The 21,957-nt window shown below is 51.1% G+C and overlaps 11 protein-coding genes across 11 annotated transcripts; 4 read left to right on the top strand and 7 right to left on the bottom strand.

Annotated features, from left to right (window-relative positions):
• Window positions 1-363: 363 nt before the first annotated feature.
• On the bottom strand, window positions 364-579 carry N7506_009263 (uncharacterized protein; the record flags this gene model as incomplete). Its single annotated transcript, XM_056958556.1, has 1 exon — window positions 364-579. One exon carries the CDS (start codon window positions 577-579, stop codon window positions 364-366), a length of 216 nt encoding a protein of 71 aa, XP_056807946.1.
• A 350-nt stretch (window positions 580-929) lies between these two features.
• N7506_009262 (uncharacterized protein) lies at window positions 930-2,115 on the top strand (the record flags this gene model as incomplete). Its single annotated transcript, XM_056958555.1, has 3 exons — window positions 930-1,089; window positions 1,706-1,791; window positions 1,876-2,115. The coding sequence occupies 3 exons, from the start codon at window positions 930-932 to the stop codon at window positions 2,113-2,115; spliced, it is 486 nt and encodes a 161-aa protein (XP_056807945.1).
• A 297-nt stretch (window positions 2,116-2,412) lies between these two features.
• Window positions 2,413-2,748, top strand: N7506_009261 (uncharacterized protein; the record flags this gene model as incomplete). The annotated part of the gene is made up of 1 exon (XM_056958554.1): window positions 2,413-2,748. One exon carries the CDS (start codon window positions 2,413-2,415, stop codon window positions 2,746-2,748), a length of 336 nt encoding a protein of 111 aa, XP_056807944.1.
• Window positions 2,749-3,842: 1,094 nt separating this feature from the next.
• somA (putative cAMP-dependent protein kinase pathway protein (Som1)) lies at window positions 3,843-6,399 on the bottom strand (the record flags this gene model as incomplete). Its single annotated transcript, XM_056958553.1, has 5 exons — window positions 3,843-4,013; window positions 4,068-4,316; window positions 4,373-5,645; window positions 5,722-5,867; window positions 5,923-6,399. The coding sequence occupies 5 exons, from the start codon at window positions 6,397-6,399 to the stop codon at window positions 3,843-3,845; spliced, it is 2,316 nt and encodes a 771-aa protein (XP_056807943.1).
• Window positions 6,400-8,105: 1,706 nt separating this feature from the next.
• N7506_009259 (TRAPP complex core subunit BET3) lies at window positions 8,106-8,966 on the bottom strand (the record flags this gene model as incomplete). Its single annotated transcript, XM_056958552.1, has 4 exons — window positions 8,106-8,225; window positions 8,299-8,490; window positions 8,544-8,763; window positions 8,932-8,966. The coding sequence occupies 4 exons, from the start codon at window positions 8,964-8,966 to the stop codon at window positions 8,106-8,108; spliced, it is 567 nt and encodes a 188-aa protein (XP_056807942.1).
• A 290-nt stretch (window positions 8,967-9,256) lies between these two features.
• Window positions 9,257-10,583, top strand: N7506_009258 (WD40 repeat domain-containing protein; the record flags this gene model as incomplete). Its single annotated transcript, XM_056958551.1, has 4 exons — window positions 9,257-9,400; window positions 9,473-9,656; window positions 9,722-10,477; window positions 10,531-10,583. 4 exons carry the CDS (start codon window positions 9,257-9,259, stop codon window positions 10,581-10,583), a joined length of 1,137 nt encoding a protein of 378 aa, XP_056807941.1.
• An 846-nt stretch (window positions 10,584-11,429) lies between these two features.
• Window positions 11,430-14,716, top strand: N7506_009257 (uncharacterized protein; the record flags this gene model as incomplete). Its single annotated transcript, XM_056958550.1, has 3 exons — window positions 11,430-11,527; window positions 11,572-11,933; window positions 11,991-14,716. 3 exons carry the CDS (start codon window positions 11,430-11,432, stop codon window positions 14,714-14,716), a joined length of 3,186 nt encoding a protein of 1,061 aa, XP_056807940.1.
• A 158-nt stretch (window positions 14,717-14,874) lies between these two features.
• On the bottom strand, window positions 14,875-15,864 carry N7506_009256 (sugar phosphate isomerase/epimerase family protein; the record flags this gene model as incomplete). The annotated part of the gene is made up of 1 exon (XM_056958549.1): window positions 14,875-15,864. One exon carries the CDS (start codon window positions 15,862-15,864, stop codon window positions 14,875-14,877), a length of 990 nt encoding a protein of 329 aa, XP_056807939.1.
• Window positions 15,865-16,268: 404 nt separating this feature from the next.
• N7506_009255 (uncharacterized protein) lies at window positions 16,269-17,648 on the bottom strand (the record flags this gene model as incomplete). Its single annotated transcript, XM_056958548.1, has 1 exon — window positions 16,269-17,648. One exon carries the CDS (start codon window positions 17,646-17,648, stop codon window positions 16,269-16,271), a length of 1,380 nt encoding a protein of 459 aa, XP_056807938.1.
• A 320-nt stretch (window positions 17,649-17,968) lies between these two features.
• N7506_009254 (MCT family MFS transporter) lies at window positions 17,969-19,410 on the bottom strand (the record flags this gene model as incomplete). The annotated part of the gene is made up of 5 exons (XM_056958547.1): window positions 17,969-18,000; window positions 18,055-18,131; window positions 18,182-18,457; window positions 18,505-18,610; window positions 18,675-19,410. 5 exons carry the CDS (start codon window positions 19,408-19,410, stop codon window positions 17,969-17,971), a joined length of 1,227 nt encoding a protein of 408 aa, XP_056807937.1.
• A 239-nt stretch (window positions 19,411-19,649) lies between these two features.
• Window positions 19,650-21,303, bottom strand: N7506_009253 (uncharacterized protein; the record flags this gene model as incomplete). Its single annotated transcript, XM_056958546.1, has 3 exons — window positions 19,650-20,896; window positions 20,947-21,049; window positions 21,106-21,303. 3 exons carry the CDS (start codon window positions 21,301-21,303, stop codon window positions 19,650-19,652), a joined length of 1,548 nt encoding a protein of 515 aa, XP_056807936.1.
• Between the last annotated feature and the right edge of the window lie 654 nt (window positions 21,304-21,957).

Raw genomic sequence — 21,957 nt, 5'->3', positions numbered from 1 at the left:
AAAAGAGCCAACACCCACAAGTTTCAATGCAAAGCCAATGCTGCAGACCCAAGGTGCAATGGACTGCGGACAAGGGCAGAGCAGAAGAAACAGAGAAAAAAAAAGAGCCAACAAGGAACAAGGGGTGACCAGAGGGCTGTCTCTGGTCGAAAAGTTTCAAAAATTAAGCAAAGTTGAGCACTTGAAGCGTACCTTTTTCCGTCTTATCCTCCTCCCTATCCTCCATCGTCGTCGTCGGTGGTATTTTAGCCTCGAGAAGATTCCGTCCTCGGCAAAGGAGACTGCCCGAAGGCCGCCACTCTGTGTTCCCTCGGATCCAAGCATACCAAACCCCCCCTCCTCCATCGTCGTCGTCGGGGTATTTTAGCCTCGGGAGTCGTGTACCGTCGTGAGCAAAGGAGACTGCCGTGCGTAAGCCGCCACTTGTTTTCCCTCTGAATTCTCGTCACTGGGAAATGTGGTGTGAGAGCATGTGCTGTAAGACGAGATCAGCACCATGAAAGCGTCAAGAGCTGTGGTGGACTCACTTGGAGTGATGGCTGAGTGCATAGGATGAATGCATGCTGCAGATGAGGCCATGTTGGTTGGCAGGCATGAGAGACTGGATGCAGGAGTTAGCACGGAGATGCGAAGGTAATGCAGAGTGAAGAAATAGGAGTGATGAGACTTGCCAATGAGAAGATAGAAGATGAGAAGAGAGAAGATGGAAGAGAAGAAGAGAAGAAGAGAGAGTGGGAGGGAAGAAAAGAAAAGAAGAGGAAGAGTGGGAGGATGAGAGAGAGAAAACGCGAAGACGCGAAGATGCGAAGACGCGGGGACGCGGGGACAAGAAAACAAGAAGGCACACAGACGTGAAGATAGCAGAAGACGTGGAGAGCACAAGATAGAGGTGATGTATTTCAGAAGATAGTATGTACAGAGATGCAGACATGGAGACATGGGAAGATAGAAAAGTGTGGAGGGGAATGAAGGATGAAGAAGAAGAAGAAGAAGAAGAAGAAGAAGAAGAAGAAGAAGAAGAAGAAGAAGAAGAAGAAGAAGAAGAAGAAGAAGAAGAAGAAGAAGAAGAAGAAGAAGAAGAAGAAATGTGTGAGAAGGAAGAAGAGAGAGGAGGGAAGAGAGGGAAAAGAAGAGTCTTTTTATACCCCGGATTAGGGCTGGACTGCAGTTTAGCCTCAATCTTGCTGGACCAATGGAAGAGCAGGAAAGAAGAACAATGTAAGCTAGAAGAACAATGGAACAATGGAAGGATCAATAGAGTCTGCGCTAGACCAATAAGCCTGCCTGCATCAATAGCCTCAGGGCTACATTATCATTGGTCCAGGGAGCTATCAAGCTAGTAGAACAATGGAAAAGCGGATCATCAGGAGGAAAGAACAATGTTACAATGGAATTGTCTGCAGTCTATTTAGGTCTTGCCCTCACTTTGCCCTCATCTATTTCCTAATTAGGAAATAGGGCTTCTCTCCCCCTCCCTCCCTCTCCCCTCCCTCTCCCCTCCCACCTCTCTCTCTCTCCCACTCCCTCTCCGCTTGACACAGCGCACACAAAGGCTTCCATAACTCAGCTACACATATCATCTACGTTGCTCCTGTACTTCTTGCTTCTTGCTTCTTCGTAGACCTAGGCCCTGCCCTGCACTCTATGGAGCCTCTACTAGACCGATAAACCTGCAGCAACAGTCTCAAGACTACAACATCATTAGGCCAATGGGCCAATGGAGCCGCGGGCTCGGAGAACCCGATCAACGAAAATCCCTCGGACCTAGAACGGTCGTCACCACACGGACACGTATGTTCAGGCCAAGAGATAGCCTGTCTCCATAACACGGCAGTCCACGTCAGCGCAAAATCAATGGTTCCATCGCGAAAACAGTACGAGCCTTCCCTGACCATCATGCCGGAAGGCAAGCACTTCATGGTAAAAGAGGCTTTTGACTGCACAGGAGGCTCGTCCAAAGCACTGCGAGGCGACTCGCGTGAAACAACGCAGACAGCCAATGCAGTCGCTGGAGGACAGAGCTCCAAGACCCAGCACCATGGTTCGTATGAGCAACACAGATGGAGATTTCTCCATCGTGTTCCCAACAACCTGATGGTTGATTGGATCAAATAAATGTGGACAACTGGAACACAAAGCCTCACCCTACTTGATGAATGCTAACTTCGATTGAAGCAATGACAGTGAAGCAAGACCCATATATTCTACCGATGCTGTATCTTCGCATTTAGCATACCCTGACTACGCGAGCCCGAAATCGTGACGATACCACCATGGACTGCAAAGGGCTGCCGCATCCATCTTTCCACGGGGATACACGGGATTTGATCAACAGGTTCACCCGCGAGCCTCGTGAGATAGGCCTGAGATTCTGAAATTGGTCATTCCACTGCCACAATCAGGTCCAGTTAAATGACTATCCGTCGGGTTCCCTGGGAGGCCATGGAGAACGATCTGAGGATCATGTTCCGCCCAAACATCGGCGGGCTGGCCGAGGGCTGGTACAACCAGCTGAAACCCGACGTCCGGAAAGATTGGACACGGGTCAGGGAAGCTGGTACACTTTACAAGGTCGCTCTGGACGTGGAACTGGCAGACAGGAAGGCCAAGCTTGATGTTCACAACCTCAATGACTGCGGTGGGATTCGAAGGTGGACAGGAACCGGAAGTTATTGCTATAACGACCAAGACAAGGGATCAGATACAGAAGCAAGTCGAAGAGGCAATTTCAGCCGCCGCAGCCCCTGAAGGAAGGACTGGAGGCAAGGTTTGGGTGTTGACTGCCGGCAGACCTTCTCGAAGAGCTCGACTCCAGTCCCGGAGGGAGGGATCCCGGTCGATGATGGCAGCATTCTGGGCAGCTTTCGTTTGGAACCCGTCTTCGCCCTATCACTACTCCTACTAGACCCCGACAGATATGTGGCTGCGGCCTCTTGCGCATGGGCGATCGCAATACCCTCTACGTGTGTGGAATACCGTTATCCTGGCTTTGAGACAGCTGCAGGAATCCAGAGACATTATAGAACATGAGACTCATGGCTCGGTGGCGAGGTAAACATACCTTGGTCATCACAACGGTATACCTTGGTATTGCTCTCACGGAGTACGGATTACGGAGGACTACGAGACCAATGAAAGTGCAAAGATGGCAAACAAGATGAATTCGATCATATGAGACCATAAGCATAACGACATCGAACTCCTCTGCAAGGGGAATATCCAACCCAGACACCATCCCTGGTTCTTGTCCCCTTTTGAACCTCCAAAGCATTTGATCCGAGAGTGCAAAAAATAGAAAAAAAGAAAGAGAAGCGAAGCGAAGCCACGGGCCAAGAGCAAGTACCAGTGCGTGGTAACAAAAGAAAAGGAAGAAACGGCCGGCATTTGTAAAGAGAGCAGAGTAGACATAGAAAAGGAAAGAAGAAAAAAAGGAACAGAAAAGAAAATTGGGGATAAAAAGAAAGGAAACAGCAACTGGATCGTAGGCAACTGGACTTCATACTGAGTATCAACGTTGCCCCAAGGCAAAGGAATTAAGTAACCACACAAGTAATAATAGTAATAATAGGAAAGAAAGGAAAGAAGCCAAGAAAACTCGTAGGTCACAGTGCACTAATCTCGAATACAGAACGATCCAAAGCAAGAACAGATATGCCGAGCCGACGGACGAGGCGAATCACGCAACGCTGAGGTTCGCGGCAAGTGTGCTGCAACACATATCCAGGGAGAGAAAACAGAACAGGTCGAGTATTCGCGAAAACGCACTAGAGCAATGATCAAATGTACAAACAAGGGTATATCGGAGGTGAAGCACCTGAAGGACCGTTAAGACTTTTACACGTTCAGATGCCGTCGCCGGCTCCTGTCTCAACACCGTCAGCCGAGTAGGATATGCTGGGGTCGAACCCGAAGCCCGTAGCATCGGCGTCGGTATTGAGGAATGTGTCAAAGTCGAAGTTCTCCAAAATATCTGGGTTTTCCAGTGCGCTGAAGTCGAGGTTGAATGCGGAAGCCTGCAATGGGGTCAGTTCGTGTTGGTACGGGGTGTGATACTGTGAGACACGTACATCAGGGATGCTGAGGTCGGTGAAAGGTTGGTTGTTCTGGTCAGGAGGCGGCGGGACCATGGTCTGAGGAGCCGGTGCCGAGGTAGGTTGGCCAGGTGCCGGTCCATTGGCTCCATTGGCGCCGTTCTTGAAGGCGTTGGGTGGAGGATGGGGTGTGACAGGGGTCGACGGAGTGGGGAGTTCGGCAGCTTCAGTGGAAGGAGTGGTGCCGGCTGCAGCGGCTGCAGCGGCTTGCTTCTTGTTAGGTCGCTAGATTGAAAGTCAGAAATCAACGATCGATACAGAATCATTAGAAGTGTACTAACCTTGCGAGTCTCCTCCTTCTTCTTGCCCTTGGGGGCAGGCTTGTTTGTCTGGTTGGGGGTTGGAGGTGCATTTCCACTAGTCTGGGGAGATGCTGGTTGACCACGACCAGCGTTGGGCCCAGTGACAGTTGGCGCCGAGGGCGGTGGCATCGCGCCTCGCTCCTGCGGAGTGCCAGCTTGGGGCTGGTTCGCAGGGGAATGCTGCGGAGCCATCGGCTGTCCTGGCTGCCATTGGCCACTAGGCATGCGCTGGCCAGCATTGGCCGGAATTGGTTGACCCATCTGGGCTCCAGTGAAGGCTGGGTTCGAGCTGGGGGGTCGCATATTGTTACCTTGGAAGAACTGAGCAGCCATCTCGGGAGGCATCGGGCCACCGTTGCCTAGGTTCATCGATCCGGGAGAACCACGCTGAGACATATCACCGGCGCTGGGCGATCCGGGAAGTCCAGTCTGGTTCATCTTGGGCGTGCCGCGTTTCATTTGTTCGCTGGGGTTGGGAGAAGCGCCCGTTCTGCTTCCAGGGGAAGTGCCTGGCGGCAAACCGCCTTGGCCGGGCATTGGGGGCGGCTGGCCATCACGGGCCATGGTGTCCTGCTCTTGACGAGCCATCATCAATCGTCGCTTGTTCTGCTGTTCAAGCAGCATAAGCTGCATTTGATAATCTTGCAAAGCATGATTGCCGTGCTGACCGCCGCCACCGCCACCTGCACCAGGGGTCTGCATACCACCAGGTCGGACCTGGCCCATTGGCCCATTGGCGCCGTAATAGTCAGGACCAGCACCAGCCATGGGGTACATTCCTTGACTATCAGGCATGGGGACCAGATCCCCCTGGTTGGCCATCAGACCGGGATTCATCATGCCACCATTCGGGATACCCTGGGAATTCGATGCTGAGCGAGAGTGATGAAGGGCCAAGTTTTGAGCATATACCTGCATAGATTTCTGTTGCGCTTGTCCCGTCTGCTGGGAATATTGTTGGAACTGCGCCGGCGTCAAGCCTCGTTGCATGCCATTCTGCATCATCATCTGCTGATTGGGTTGTCCGGGTATTCCTTGTCCTGGTCCTCGTCCGTTTGGCGCAAGTTGTTGTCCATTGACAGCGCCTTCGAGGCGTGGGCGTTTCGATGGCGAAGGGGCGTTGTCCGCAGATCCCGGTGACTGTGGCCGGTGTCCGCCCATGTCCATGTCAGGTTGCTCTCGCTGGAGTTGCTGTAGCATTTGCATCTGTTGGTTCTTTTGGATCTGTGCCAGTTGTTGTTGTGACGGCGTCCTAGGTACAATCATATTAGTACCTCGTCCACTCCTTCCAGAGCGCCGCATGGGGAAAGGGAGGTCATGTAGCATACAGGCCAGGTGTGTTGTTCTGCAGCACTGTCTTTTGCAAGTTAGGAGGCACCATGCCATTCTGTCTCCGGACGCCCATCTGACCGGGCATCATTGGTTGCTGGCGCATGAACTGGTTGTGCTGCTGCTCTCGCAGACGCATGAATTGCTAAGGTTCCTGGATCAGTTGATGCTCAGTGCCCTCGGATTGAGTGGTCACCAACCTGGTTGTGCTGAAGGTACTGCCTGATGTCACCGCCATTCTTTTTGTTCCGCTGGGCCCAGAAGAAATCCCAGAAAAGGTTGAACCAATCCAAAAGGAAGGAAGAAGGGCTCTCGCCATTGGGAATACTGGGGCGTGGGAGATCATCTGGAATCTTGATCTTCTCGCCCTCTTTCCCATCGGTCATCATGGCATCAGGGTCCATGCCATTGATATCATCACGTCGACTTCCGGGACTCGTCTTGGGGTTGTTCTCGGTGTTAAGTTTGATGGACTCATCCTGTAGGAGCGCTCGAGCGCAGTCATGGTACCCACGCTTCAAAAAGTAATCGTAGATGTAGGTGTTCAGGTTGCTGATCAGTTGCTCGGGATTGTTCATGGAATCGTTACGAGAAGCTGAAGAACCATTATTGATCATTGGTACTCCCCCAACAGGACCTCCAACCCCCGGGTTCATTCCGGCATTCATCTGATTCATGGCGAACGGTGGGACTGCAGCCACCCTTGCCTAAAGACAGATATGTTCAGATCGAACGAATTGTTTCCAACGCGCGACCACCGTTTCAGGCGATAAAGCCTAACGCGGGGTTTAGGATGCAACGCGTGGGAGATGAGATGGGACGATGAGCGGTGTGGGCGCTTCGGATATATCGAATGCTCAGCAACGCGTTTGCGTGACTGCGCCAACAGACCGGGGCTTGATCGCCGAAGATGATGGACGGCGATGCGTAATATAGAATTCACTGGCGTCTTGGAACGCGACTGGGGGAAAACGAGAGGCTCGAGGCTCGCAAGCGCAGATGATACGCTCGATGTCTCTGGCTGGAGAAATTGGTGAGCGCTTGCCAATGAGGAGGGAAAAAAGCACGGTATTAGGCAATGGTCGAAATGGGAAAAAAAACAAGTGCGCGGTCTATGTGGCGATGACGGAGGTACAAGGAGGCGGAAAAAGCGCACAGGTGAGGTGGTTGGTATGGGGGGAGGCGGGCGCCAGACACCCGATCGGGCAGAATCGCAGAACACCAAGTTGTACAAAGAAATAATAAAACACGCACAGAGGGGTCAAACGAACAGATGAGAAGGTGGGAAGGGGGAGTCTACGAGATGTGGATCTCACAGTAGAAGGGGAGGACGAATTCAGTGAGAGAGAGCCGGGGGGGACATACGGCGACAGGCGCTGCACTCTGCGGGAAATCGCTTGTTCTTCGGAAGCGGAATAACCACTTCCGACCGGGGCTGGGGATGGCGCTGTCAGGCGTATTTCTGGGAATGCACCGATCTGATAACCATTGAACTTGCGGTCTGAAGCAAACAAAAGATCAGTTTTCAGACGGATACACGCAGAATGGCGGAGATGAAAAGCCCAATGCAGAGGAATTTGGGGGGGTGCTGGAAGAGAAGAGTGATATAATACCTGTGATGGGCCCTGCGATGGATCCCAGCGGGAGTCTAAAAAGTAGGGCAAGCCACTACGTTTTTTTTTCTGGAATATGGCAAAGATCGAGCGGTTCAGGGATTCAGAGCAATCGATAGGAGGAGCAATTAGCGATACGAACAGACTTTATCCGGCGACAAAGGGGAAGAAATGATGGGAAAGAGGCAAAGAAGAAATTCGATATGTCAGAGTTGAGGGGCGGAGATAGTGGTACAGACCTGGTAATGCTGTTTGTGACATACAGTACCTGACAAATACAGTCTTTCACAGGTCCCTGTCACGTCTGCTGGCTCTGAATTTAGCGGTGAACTGGAATTATATCTACATGACGACAGGGTTCTGTGACACAGCAATACAGGTACTACGATGACCATGCCATTCAAGCTCTGCTGGCAACCTCGTCGATGATCTGCGCGTATAGAAAACGATAATCATGCAATTTATATAATTTATACAACGCCATAAAATCGACTGATCGCATTGCAACTAAGCCCCGAGTTCATACGAGTATCCGAAATTTCCCACCTGAAACGCAATCTCATTTCTTAAACCCAGAACCTTACGAAGTGTGGAATACACCTATGCCACTAATAAATCGCGTGGTAAAGCGCGATATACATCACAAACACTAATTGGTAGCGAATTGTACAAAGTGTTCAAGTGGAGAAGAAAAAAGACAACTAAGAAGAAAAGTCGATAACCTTGCTAATAAACCCCAAGAAAACGCCTATCATGTAGTAGAATGCATCTCACTCCTCTTCGGGTGGCATTTCATCTTCGATGTATCGTACAAGCGAGACCCGCATCTCGGTGGTATCATCTCCGCGCAGTACGTCACTGACGAAATGCGCCTCGATCTGCATTTGAACCTGGAAGCTGGGTTAGTGATCGGACCCAAACGAAGGGAACGCGATCCGCTTGATCGGGGATCCGAGAGCTTACCATTTCCAGGGACCCGCGAAGGACACCGCATAGAATATTGGAGAACCAGAGCTCATCTTGGGCCCGCCCATCATCTGGAAGCTCTACAAAGTCCGCGAGGGGGTTTTCTTCAAAGATCAGAGAGAACTGTGTGTTGTCGCTCGTCCAATTCGTGACTGTCGGAGTGACGTTCAGAAAAATCTTAAAGCCAACCTGCAGGATATCAGCAAGGGTACTTCCTTCATCTGATCAGGGCTCACACCCACCTTGGCAATCATATCCGCTGTGTCTCGGAAATTGGCGCAACGACCTACGCCTGACTTGGCGAGGAAGTCTTCAATCAACCGCATTCCGATATTGTATCCCATCTTATCCAACTGCTTGTTGACATCTTGATAGTTGCTGTCGTAGTCTTGGCATAATTGCGCAACGATCGTTCCGTAGGTTAATGTGACCAGCTCCGCGTTGACTTTATCGACTCTTGTTCTGCGTGTGAATGCTGATTAGCTTCGCTTTGGTGGATATGAAGCCTCTATGTGCAATGGCTACTCGAGGCCTGCGATCCGGGGTTGGGAGCTACTAACTTCCATATCCTGCAAGGTTGTTAGTTAAAAGCACATCCTCAATATACATCAGAAGTCCGAGCCGACCTACTCTTCTCCTATCCTGGACGTTTTGTTTGACGACATCTTGAGTGCAATAATCCAGGGGCTTTTTCCGGTGACGAATGGCGGAGAATAAGTCGTGTGCAGACAAGCACCAATAAATGCGACAAGACAATAACCCAGGGGAATTGCGGGGAGTTGATGATTGTTAGAGCTAATTGTACAGACCGTCCACTCACCGCCGAGAGTGGGATTATCGTTCTTCCCGCAGCTTTCGCCTTGAACTTTTGCTCTCCACCAGTTTCGCCAGAAGTCGCGATTGGTCAACACTCAATTCTTTTTCCTTCCCCGGTCTCTTCGCGGCATTGGTTCTGATGATGTCTGGCGAAAAGCGTCCTGCCCCCGCGACCTTCGGGTCCTCCCACGAGCTCGTGGTCAAGAGAAACAAGGCCGATGCCGCCAACCCAGGAACCGCACTCGTCAAAGGCTCCGCGCAAAATGGAGCTTTGGTCCAATCTGTATGCGCCAGCTGAACCTTTCCCAAGCTTGAGGGCGTCGATGTGATCAAGATCGCTAATCGCTCTTTGCAGGTCCCTCGTACTAGCGGGCTAGATGCTCCGATCATGGAGCTCACAGGTGAGAGGCTGTCGCCAAACAATCCGTGGACAAGCACTAACTGGAGGACTCTGCTAGGACACTCTGGTGAAGTTTTCGCAACTCGGTTCAATCCCACTGCCCAGCACATTGCGTCCGGTTCAATGGACCGTTCGATCTGTATGTTCGATTTCCGTTCATGCAAGCGGCCGGGAATTATTGCTGACCGAACCGATTTCAATTAGTGCTCTGGAACACATACGGTCAATGCGAAAACTATGGCCAATTGAATGGCCACCGAGGAGCTGTTCTAGACCTGCAGTGGTCACGCGATTCACGGGCGCTATTCTCCGCATCTGCAGACATGACTCTCGGCAGCTGGGACATCGAGACTGGAGAGCGTGTGCGCCGTCATGTGGGTCACGAGGAGATTATCAACTGTCTTGATATCAGCAAACGAGGCCAGGAACTGTTGGTCAGTGGCAGTGACGATGGCTGCATTGGTATCTGGGACCCTCGACAGAAGGATGCTCTGGACTACCTTGAGACCGAGCTCCCCATCACTGCAGTCGCACTGTCTGAGGCAGGTAACGAGATCTACAGCGGAGGTATAGATAACACGATTCACGTCTGGGATCTCCGCAAGAAGGCCATTGTCTACTCTATGACCGGACACACAGATACGATTACTTCCCTACAAATTTCTCCCGATTCACAGACTCTGCTGTCCAACTCCCACGACTCGACTGTTCGCACATGGGACATTCGTCCTTTCGCTCCCACCAACCGACAAGTGAAGACGTACGATGGTGCTCCCGTCGGACTGGAGAAGAACCTTATCCGCGCCAGCTGGGATCCCAAGGGCGAGAAGATTGCCGCAGGTAGCGGTGATCGAAGTGTAGTCGTTTGGGATGCCAAGACTGCGAAGCTGCTGTACAAACTTCCCGGTCACAAGGGAACTGTCAATGACGTTCGCTTCTCTCCCAACGATGAGCCAATTAGTGAGTTTACCCCCGTGAATCGCTTTCAACAACGACAACTAACATTTTTACAGTTGTTTCTGGTTCTTCCGACAGGAACCTCATGCTTGGAGAGCTTGGCAAGTAAGCATATGTGATAATAATGTTATAATGAAGATCAGCGGGCGTCAATTTCATTTTTTTCAAACCCGACAGACCAAGCTACTCTGCCGCGACCTGGTCTAAAAAAAACACCGATAGGCAGAGTCCTCGGCCTGCCAAAAGCTCCTACATATGGAACTATCAATTGTACACTAAGAAATTTGAAATGCAGAAGCTTGAGATGACTGTGGTCAGCTCCAAGGCTTCTCATGGTCAAGCATTCAGTCTTTCTTCAACCTCGGCGCGGGTCAATGACCCATCTGTCCTGGCGCAAGTCCTGGAGGTCCCGGGCCTGTGTTGCCATTCGGAGCAGCACTCCCGGGCAGCAGTCGGCCATTCTTTGTCTGAGCCCCTACCTTGCTGTTGCACCAGAACCTTGCAATCTACTTGGGTTTAGCTTTCATATGCATCGTGTCTTACAGCTGGCTGTGTTGGCTTCACTAAATTTGTGTCTAGAAAGCGAAGCCCCAAATCAAGAGTGGTTTGGGCATTTCAATTCTAGCTAACGGTAAATATTGTAGCTCGGGCAGCCCCGATGTATAGACGTTACGACAACTGAAATACAAACCAGTCTATGTCCATGCAAGATCGAATCTGGCAATTTGTGAGTTCAGAAGTAAAAACCTTGAGTCCTAATAAGCCGAGCTCGACGATGTATATTGCGAAGCGCACGCGGTAGATCTCCCCGGGTCGGAGATGATGCAATTAGCGGCAAAAAGAAGGGCTTATCTGGCCGAATCTCCACAACATGCACTCTACACTCCTGTCCGCCATTTGGCAGCTATCCATGACCCTACGTTGAAATCTGCTCCGTGAAGCCCCACGGAGCCTCATGTTCAACCTCCAGGGGATGATGGTGATCTGGGCCATCCTGTCATTATGCTTAACTCTCGCCCATGGCATGCGAGACAGCCGGGTCCACGAACTCAGGTACGAGCCATCCACTGCCGTCAAGATCTGACTAACCCGCGCAGGCAAGAAACAGAGCGCATGTTCTTCCATGGCTTCGAGAGCTACCTCCACTACGCGTTCCCCGAAGATGAACTGCGCGCACTCACCTGCGGCCCCCTCGTGCGCGACGACAAAAACCCGGAGAACAACGATGTGCTCGGGAATTACTCTTTGACTTTGATTGATAGTCTGTCGACGCTGGCGATCATATCTTCAAGTCCGGATAGTGGCGAGCGGGCTCTGGCACATTTCCAGAATGGTATTGAGGATTTCGTCAGGCTTTATGGAGATGGATCGGATGGCCCTGCTGGTCAGGGTGAGAGGTCCAGGGGCTTCGATTTGGACAGCAAGGTACAGCTCTTTGAGACTGTGATCCGCGGACTTGGTATGTTTTGTACTTTTCTACCTCAGCTGTGACAATGTCTGATTTCGGTCGCTTCAGGTGGACTGCTTAGTGCCCATCTGTTCGCAGTTGGCGAGCTCCCTATCGCCGGTTATGAGCCTCCAGAGCATGAAGCTGCCTTTGCGGGCGCTTGGGACAAGAGTTCTTTTGGAAAGGGCGATCATGGAATTCCATGGAGTAGCGGCTTTGTTTATGATGGCCAGCTACTCCGATTGGCCGTAGACCTGGCCCATCGCTTGCTTCCTGCTTTCTATACGGAGACCGGTCTTCCATACCCTCGTGTGAATCTGCGTCATGGTATCCCCTTCTATGAAAATGCGCCTTTGAATCCCAATTCTGGAAGGCGAGGGGAGAAGCGTAACGCCAAATCCTCCGCGGAAACCGACCCCGCGGAGACTTGCAGCGCTGGTGCAGGCAGCTTGGTCCTCGAGCTCACCGTTCTCAGTCGACTTACTGGGGATGGGAGGTATGAGGAATTGGGCAAGAGAGCATTCTGGGCAGTGTGGGACCGCCGAAGTGACATTGGACTGCTTGGATTCGGCATCAATGTAGAGTCTGGCAATTGGGTGGGACCATGGACTGGGATTGGCGCCGGGATCGACAGCTTCTACGAATATGCTGTCAAGGTCCCGATTCTCCTCTCTATGGGAGAGCCCGTTCCATCTGATCCTCAAAGCCCCTGGGCGGCGATGGACTCGTACTATGCGGAATCCCCCTTGACAGACTATCAGCACACATCGGAGGCTTTCCGAGAGGCTTGGGAAGAATCGCACGCTGCGATCAATCGTCATCTGCTCCGCGGAGAGGGATATCAACATCCCCATCTCATTGTCGGTGACGTGACGACTGGTGCCACGCGAGCTTTCTGGATTGATAGCTTAAGCACTTTCTATCCAGGTGTACTTACGCTTGATGGAAAGGTCGAGGAAGCGATCCAGATTCATCTGTTACCTACCGCCATCTGGACACGCTACTCAGGTATCCCTGAGCGCTGGAATGTGGCCACCGGCGATATTGACAACGGTATGCCTTGGTACGGAGGTCGCCCCGAGTTCATTGAGTCCAATTACTATATCTACCGGGCAACCCAAGACCCGTGGTATTTGCACGTCGGAGAAATGGTGCTCAGCGATCTCAAGCGACGATGCTGGACCAAGTGCGGCTGGGCTGGTATCAGAAACGTCTTGACTGGGGAACTTATCGACCGAATGGAGAGCTTCTTCACTGGAGAAACTGCCAAATATCTCTACCTTTTGTTTGATCAAGATCACCCACTGAACAAGATTGACGCTCCTTGGGTTTTCAATACTGAAGGCCATCCTCTCATCATCCCGAGCAAGAAGTCTCCACCACCACGCAAGCAGCGTTCGCCGCCACAGGATCAGCGGATCCCGCCGGGGGTGTGCCAAATCACACCTCCGCTCTTCTTCGGTGTCTCATCTACTGCATCCCGCTCAGACATCTTCCATGCTGCCACATTGGCACGATTGGAGCTGATGCCCGATCGCAATGCAGCCAAGGGCCCTGTTCTCCAAGACTCGCCCGAACATCAAAGTGTCTACGTGGCCGATCTTTCATCTCCGACCAACTACACTTTCTACCCTTGGACATTACCTCCCCAGCTGGTTCCCTACAACGCCACCAGCGCCCCAATGGCCGTTCGGCCCACGCTAGACATCTCTTTCCCCTCCCTCCCAGGCGGTGTCAACCTGGGTCCAGGGGCGTTGGAGCGAGTTCGAGACGGCATTCTCGTCAAAACAATCGGAGGGCTTCGTCTCAGCATGGTACAAGACGTGCGGTTGGAAGATCCCACTCCCACGACCGGAGAAGAGGATGGGTATCGGGTGCAAGTGATCAACAATGTGCCGCTGGGCAAAGATGAGAAGGTATATCTCTCTAGGCAGATCACCTTTGATGTTGTCGATCCGTATGATCCGAACTTCACCCGTGTTCGCGACAATACCATGCTTGACCTCGTCATTGACGTTCTCCCAGAGCCCTCTCGCCGACGTAATGCTTCGTCTCCTCCGCGAGATGAACAGTCTCAGGCAGACCATCCGCAGCCGCCAAACCCCAACAAGTCTGCCTCTTCCGTCGACCCCGCCATCGACTCCCCAGACTCAACTGTAAGAGCCATGCTCTCGTCTCTGGTCAACTCGGTATCGTCTCTTCTCCGCGATGAGCCAGCAGAACCCGCCCCACTGCGTCTGAGTCTCCCCGCTGCCATCTCCACCGGCGTGGGTTCCGCCATGCTACCCGACATCGAAGACGCCACCACAATGTCCTTATTTGGCAGCCAATCGACCAAACCTCTCGCCTGGTCCAATATATACTTTGCCGGCGATCTCTGCGACGAGCGCATATCTCGCGAGATCGCCCAGCATCACGAAGTGCTTGTAATCAAACGTGGCGGCTGTACCTTTTCGGAGAAACTTCGCAATATCCCCGCATACCGACCCATACGCAATGCTTTGAAGTTGATTGTCGTTGTCTCATATGAAGATGTGTCTGAACAACAGGAAACAGGCGGCACTATGGCTTCACTCGCAGCTGCCCGCGCTGAGTCTACACTTATCCGTCCTCATCTTGAAGAGGCCCAGATGACCCCCAGTGGAATTCCACGCAACTATCTCATCAGTATGGTGATGGTTGGCGGTGGTGACGAGACATATCAGCTCCTGCGGCATGCAAGCGGCCTTGGAGTCAAGAGACGATATACGATGCGGTCGCGTGGTGTTCCCATCACGAACTTACATATTGTTTGATTTATAATGAACCAGTCATCTTTCTGCTTGCCAGCGTTGCGGCCTCGTGAATGACAATGTAAACATGGAAGGCTGAACATAGTCGATAATCAAAATTCTAATATAACTAGAAACAAAAAGAACACTTCTGCTCTCCATGATCTTCTCAGCCTACATCTTCAAAGCCTCGACCGATCGCCCATCTCACTCTTGACCTTCCTCCAAGACTCAACTCCCCTCCTCGCCGCAACCTCAGGACTAACACTCCCATCCCTCATAGCGCGATCAAAAACCTCCATCGAAACCCACCCAGTGAACCCCATCTCCACAATCCAAGCCCTAGCAATCTGCGCCACAGGCAAATACCCCCCAAGCTCCCTCTCCAAAGGAAAAGGCCTCGCATGCTTTGACCACGTAAACTCCTTCGCCTCTCCAGGTATAGCCCAAGGATGCGTAACCGAATACGGTGGATCGAACCTCTCCGCATCAGAAAGCTGCACATAAAATATCTTCTCAACAGGACAATCGCGCACGAACCGCGCAAGCGAATCCCGCAGTCTCGCATCCGCATCCATCTGCTTCCCGCTCGCAGATGCATTATCACCCCACACCCTCGTGCCTTCATGGAACGTATCCATACAAAGGCCGAAATTCGGTCTGTTGACCCGATTCACGAGATCGAGCGCGCTTTCCCAGGTCGAGCAGTTCGTACCCCAGGAGAGAGCCTCGTAGGCGATTGAGACTGTGGGGGCTGGGGCGCCTAGCTCGGCGAGGCGTTGGAGGTCGGATATGATGACTTTCTCATCGCGGCTGCAGTCGTGGGTGAATATTGAGGGGACTTGGAGGTAGGGTGCCTTTAGGAGGCGGGCGATTTCTATCCAGTGCTTTGCGAGGGCGAGTCTTTGGTCTAGAGGGGTTGAGGCGCCTTCGTAGTTTTCGAAGGGGGCTAGAGATAGGACTTGGAAGTTGAGGGATTGGCATAGATTGAGGATTTGTTGGGCTGCTGTGTGGATTGGGATGTTTTGTGCTTTGCCGTAGGTTTCGAGGTCATTGTAGACTATTTCGATGCCGGCGAAACCGCCTTGGGCTGCGGCGCGGATCTTTTCATCTAGTAGATGGCCTGGGTATTGGCTGATGGAGATGCTGGAGATTGCTAGTTTGTTCGCCATTTTAAGGATATTTGAGGATATTTGGTCTGAACCAGAGAGGCTTTTCTTTGATATATTCAATGGCGGATTTCAGTTTCCGGTGAATCTCCCCGCATTTCGATTGCTTGCAGTGGGTGCTCGTCGGAATACTCGCAGCACTGCAGATCAAATGGAGCTTCGGTCTTTGGTGTCCGATGTGGGGAATGCTCCACTCCAGGGCTTCATACTCCAATGCCTGATGTTTTCGATGAGCAAACATAATGTTGGATGTGTAGCTTTCTGACTGCGATAATCTGACCAGGATTATAGGCAAACATCACATTCAAATTATTTGGAGCGAGACAATCTTCGATTTCAGCCTAGACTTGCTTTAGACTGCCATTGATACCCTACTTCAGGGCTTAGTTGTCACCACCGTCTGAGACTTATTCCTCGACATCTTCAACATCCCCCTGGTCAGAATCGTCTGTCTCGTCGGTGTATCTTTCATCGTCATATTCGTCAGTCTCGGATGCATCTCCGGCAAGGTAAACCGCCCGTCGAATCCTCTTTGCCAATTGATAGGCACTGTCCTGTCTTGGAGACCGCAGCACCCAAACATCAGGATCCTGGTTGGAATTTTCCATCAGACCTCGATAGTTCTCATTCTGGAGGTAAAACAAGTTGGAAGATTGGAGAGCACTGCACGATTTGTCGGTACGGGATTCGAATACATCCCGGGGATTCCCGTACGGTGCGTTGGTAGTTGGACAGCACTCAGAGTGTACTTTCCACTCTAGGTCCTCCGGGCTCAAACCGGGGCCTAGGTTGACCCATCTAGTCAGCACCAGAGTGAATCCACACCCGGTAGATCGTTCATTCACGACGTCCAGTTGAAAGTCGACCTGACATTTGATGCATTGATCGAGGACGTGGTACGTCCTATTTCGGAACTCGGAATCCTTAAATCCTAATTCTTTCGGTCCTCTTTTGCGAGGCTCTCGGGTAAACTTGTTGATCCACCACCGTATGTCCCCGTGGAAGCATGGGTGCGGCAGTTCCTTGCCGTCCATGATAGTGTGGTCACGCTTGCGGGCTCGCGCGGTCATGACGTGCTGAATACGAAGAAGCAGCCTCGGTAGATTGTCTGGCTCTGCCTTTGCGATCATCGCTTGGATCGAAGTAAGCATGGTATGTTTGTCGGTTTTCAACCCCTCGTCAGGATCCACGCTGTTCACCTCCAAGCAAGTGACTTGTGTATGGCAGAGTGAAGGGACAAGACCTTCAATCGGTTTGTCGGCAAAACGCTGGATAGCAAGCTGTACGTCCGAGAACCTGATGCGGTAAAGCATCTTGTATCTCTTATCCCAGTTGATCTGGAATTCAAGAGCCCGGTTGATCATGCCGCTCCCACACCGTTCACAAATTGTTTTGGGATCAACGAGATCGCCCTCGTGGAAGATAATCCGGGGCTCTGTCTTGGAAGGGTCGTGGATATTAAGACAGTGCAGACAGACCTGGTGGTTGGGCAGGTCACGCACGATTGTCTTGATGATATCCCTTCGAATCGTGAATATCTGCTTGAAATCGCGGTACTTCGACTTCTGCTTTGCCATTGTGGGCGTAAGAACTGACCAGAGCTTGGTACAAGTGAGTGCAAGGCAGGGTGTCTGCACCTCGTCAAGCAAATCTACTACAGACAAGAGCAGCTCGATCGGAAGTCTGAGAAGGGGTGGATTTCCCTGCATCTTCACTTGGTCTGGTGTATCAGCTTGATTTGCGTCTTCCGGCATAGTTGACAACGATTCGGTAGGGTCGCTCGGCATTTGGGACATGGGCTTGGCCCTGAGGGAAGGTTGTTTTCAGGGCAAGTTCTGTGGATGGTCTGTATTCTGTATTGACATCAGGATACTGGAGCTCGTCTTCCTTTTTGTGACCTTACCTCGTAGATGTGGTGGAAAGGAGCTTATGGTGGAGAAAGCTGTTGCGATGGAGAGAAAATGAAGTAAGGTGAGGGTAGAAATTAGGAAGTCGTAGACCTGGTCTATATACCCAGCCATACAAACATTCTAACATCCAACAAGGAAAAGCTTAGACATCTACAGCAATCGAACAAAGAAATTCTACCAGTTCCAAGACATCTAGTCTAAACTTTTACCTGCCAGTTCCAGTGATACTCTAGACATGCCCAGCGTGCTACAACAAAGCTCGTACAAGCTAATCCAAGTATACCACCCAGGAAAGCGACTAGCCGCGAAGGCCCAGCAACCTCCAGCAGCTGCCCGCCAATTGGAATACCGATCAGAGTTCTGTAAGGTGTCAGTGGAGTGTGAGCAATGTGTTGAGTGATGGTACTAACCCAAAACTTGCAACGAAATAGCAAGTTCCAAACCATTGGCCAAACTCCTCGGTGCCGCATATCTGGCCAACGCATACCGGAGTAAGACTGAGGATACTACCGGTCCCAAATCCGAGAAGAAAAGCGAACGGATAAAGAACGCCGATGAAATGACCGAAGGGGTACCACAAGACAAATATGAACACAGTAGTTATTGCCATCATTACTGTCATGGTGTTGAAGCGGCCACAGTAGTCTGAAGCCGTTCCGGATAGCCATCTTCCAAAGGCAGATCCACTGAATATGTCAGTACTAGGCATTTCAGGGTTTTTTTGAAGACTCACGCATTCAACACGACCAGGAGATACACGCCGGCCTCTGACCCAAAGCCCTGGGACACTGCGTATGTTGGTATCAGGCCCAAAGACGCGAACAAGACAATCTCGCTGACTATATGCATGTGAGTACTCATTGACGACCTTGAAAAGCTCATACTGTTAGAGCAACGACTCACAGAAAGCCCCGACGGTGGTCCATATGAATCTCGAATCGGCAAAACAACGCATGTCCACAACCCCTTTCCTGGTCTTCATTGGAAGCCGACTCCTTACACAAATATTCCCAATCGTAAGCAAGACGAAGAATATCAGCCCTAATATCCTCAGCGCCCATCCCCATCCAACCTTTTCCAACGCCTTCCTCAGCACCAAAGGAAATGTGATGCCCCCAAGACTCGAGCCCGCCATGGCAATGCCAGTGGCAGTACCACGCCTCCGACAAAACCAATGAGACAAAATTGCCATTCCAGGCGTCGACACAAGCGCGCTAGTTACACCTGCAAAGCCCAAACAAAGCATGAATTGGTAGTATTTCTCACACGAACCAAGCAGGAATATACAAAGTGTATAAGAGACAGAGCCAACGAGCATGATCCATCTAGGCCCGTATCGATCGAACATCGGTCCGATTTGGAGACCCAGCACGAGATTCAGAAAAATGAAGATTGATGGTATCCAGCCTATTGTGCTTGATGTGTAGGCTTTGAGCTGGTGGGTTTCCCAGTATGATTGGAGAACTCCCACTGTGCTCATCATGCCGAATGTGCAGGCTAACATCATGGATGCGCCGGCTACGACAACCCAGGCGGTGATTCCTCCTTCTGGATATTCCAGTGCCGTGCGAGTGGGAACCCGGCCGGGTGTCTCTAGTGTCGACATCTCGGTTTCGGAGTTTCGCGCGTCATTGTCCATGATCTGTAGAAACTGATCACAAATGCTGGGCTTGATGGATATCTTTTAAATTTGAATCCCTCAATTGAAGAAAATGAGCCCCGGAGGGCAGAAGGAAGTTGCAATTGAGTATATTGTGGGGAACACAACATTTGATTTGTCTGATCGCTACTTTATCCCGATTGGGTATGGATGTGTTTTGCGATGGAGGGCAGGCCGATGGCAGAAGTTGTTAAATAGTGTCATATTCCCGTGCTGACTCAAATTGGGTAAACAAACGACTTGTTTTCCAAATCAGTCAAATCCAACAGAGCAACATCAACCTTTCTCGTGACCACAACCCCATCCTCGATCTGCTCGACACACCCTTCTCTCTCCTCCACCGCATTAGACTCTCTCCTCTCTTTGTTCCTCTTTGCTAGTATATACCAGATCACGCAAAGAATGACCGGCGTTCCGACCCAGCTAACAACAATCATGGAAATCCACGCCCCATAATATCTCGGCGCTGCACTGGGGACCCAGATCTGCGGCGAGATGAGATTTCCAACACTATATCCAACCATGAACATCGCATTCCGCGTCAGCTTCTTTGTATACCCAGCCGCCGAGGAAGTTGCCCAGCCTAGCGCGATGATGTATGTGATACTATATGTGTTGCCGGCAAGCATGATACATGCCAGAAGCGCCAGTTTCCGTTCCCAGGCTATCGTTACCATGCCGATTCCAGCAGCCATGGCTATGACGCACCACACAGTACTGTGTAGAGCGAGATACTTGGGGAACCGCTTCAGCGCAATTGTAGCAACGACGCAGAGCACCGCGCCGAACCCACCTCCGGCCGCCGCGACAAGCGTTGACCCCAGATCCGACACCCCGAGAGACGTGGTGAGTAGATTCTGCTGCCCGTAATTGAGATTGTTGCAGTACATCAGGGTAAATGCTTGCAGAGCGAATAACCAAGAAACAGGGTCGCGCAGTGTTTCGAACAGCTGAGCCTTTTTGAAATGTTTCTGTTCGATCGAACTCTGATGCGAACTATGCACGCGATTGATGACGTGGACTTTCTCTTCCAGGGTGAGGAATCTCGCTGTGGCGGGATTATCAGGATATCCAAAAAAGACCCAAAAAGACAACAGAATAGTAAGACCGCCGATGATGATCATGAATAATTTCCACGGAAATATCGAGCCGTGGCTGAATAGCAGACCGTAGGAGATAAAGCCGGCAGGGATTGGAGCGCCGACACATGTAATCCAGAGAATAGGCTGAAGGAAGGATTGTTCTTCGCGATTGAAGAACATGCCCATGGTCATCTCTATGGCGGGGATAACCACTGCTTCAACGAGACCGAGGACTAGCCGAAGCACGGCGAGGCCAGCATAGTTGGTTCCCGCGCAATGCAGCATGATTATCGCTCCCCAGAGGAAGACCATGCCACTGACGAACTTCCCGAGAGGAAGACGCTGCATAAGGTAGTGACCAGGCCATTGACCAACCAGATAGCCTACATTGAATCAACTCAGCTGCTCCCCCTGTTTGCAATTGGATACTTACCGACGTAGAACAAACTGTTCAGGGTATTGTACTGTGATTTGGAGATTCCTGTCTCTTCGAAAAGCCCAAGAATAGCAGCATATCCAAGTGTTGATTTATCAATCTGCCTGGTTAGACTGAACCCAAACAAGGTTAAAGTTGGAATGGGTTGATACTCACAAAAAGAACGATATTGATGACAGACATCAACCCCATGATATAGAAATAGAGCTTTCTTCTCAGCCTCTTCTCCTTCTCGGGTGTTAGTGGCCCAAACTCATCACCATGCTCTTCCACGAGTCGCAGAGTAACATCTGCATAGCTCTCTTGGACTGTCTGGACATGGTTATGAACCTGCGGCTCTTTTTCTTGGCCCATTTTGTACAGCTAAAATGACCTGAGTCGCAGACCACTGGATTCCAAGGCATCATCCAGCTGGAATATCGATTTTTTAAAGATGTTGATCTCGGCAAATTAGTATGATTGCACCATCAGGATGGAGTATTGTATGACTGAGCTCAATCCCCGTAGCGAACATGATTCCTGCATGCGAATATAGCGTCATTCTTAGCGGCAATTCTCCATCGACGTCTCTCCAAGATCGCGCGCTGCGTCTTGTCCATGCTATAGTTTGCTTATTTCCATTTGAGTGAAATGCCGCATGCTTCTCCACTAATTAATACGAAATAAAAGCAAATGACACATACCTGCCTAGGTAGGAAAACTTTGGGGTCGGTACCTGGTCGGCTAATTGGGGGCCAGCTCATACCAAATCCTATCGTCTGAGCTCGGGATTTGATTTTTGCTCCCTGTGTTGTTTCCAACATTTCTCTCAGTTCTGCTTTCATCCTGCATGTTTAACCTCCTACTTCTCTTCTTTCCCTGCGGCAGGGATCCACAATTGTTGACGTTCCGAGTGTGTGAGTGTGATGGGACATATTGATTCAATACCCGGTGTTAGATGGATGTTGATCCAGGCATCTCACTTCTAGTCACCATTTATCACTCGGGGGTAGTAATCTCTGTCTAAGT

Source organism: Penicillium brevicompactum (assembly GCF_028827555.1).
Source record: "Penicillium brevicompactum strain IBT 35665 chromosome Unknown utg000006l_segment0_segment0, whole genome shotgun sequence".
In the NCBI taxonomy this organism is placed as follows: domain Eukaryota; kingdom Fungi; phylum Ascomycota; class Eurotiomycetes; order Eurotiales; family Aspergillaceae; genus Penicillium; species Penicillium brevicompactum.
Note: the sequence above shows the minus strand (reverse complement) of the source record. Positions and strands in the feature narration are given on the sequence as shown.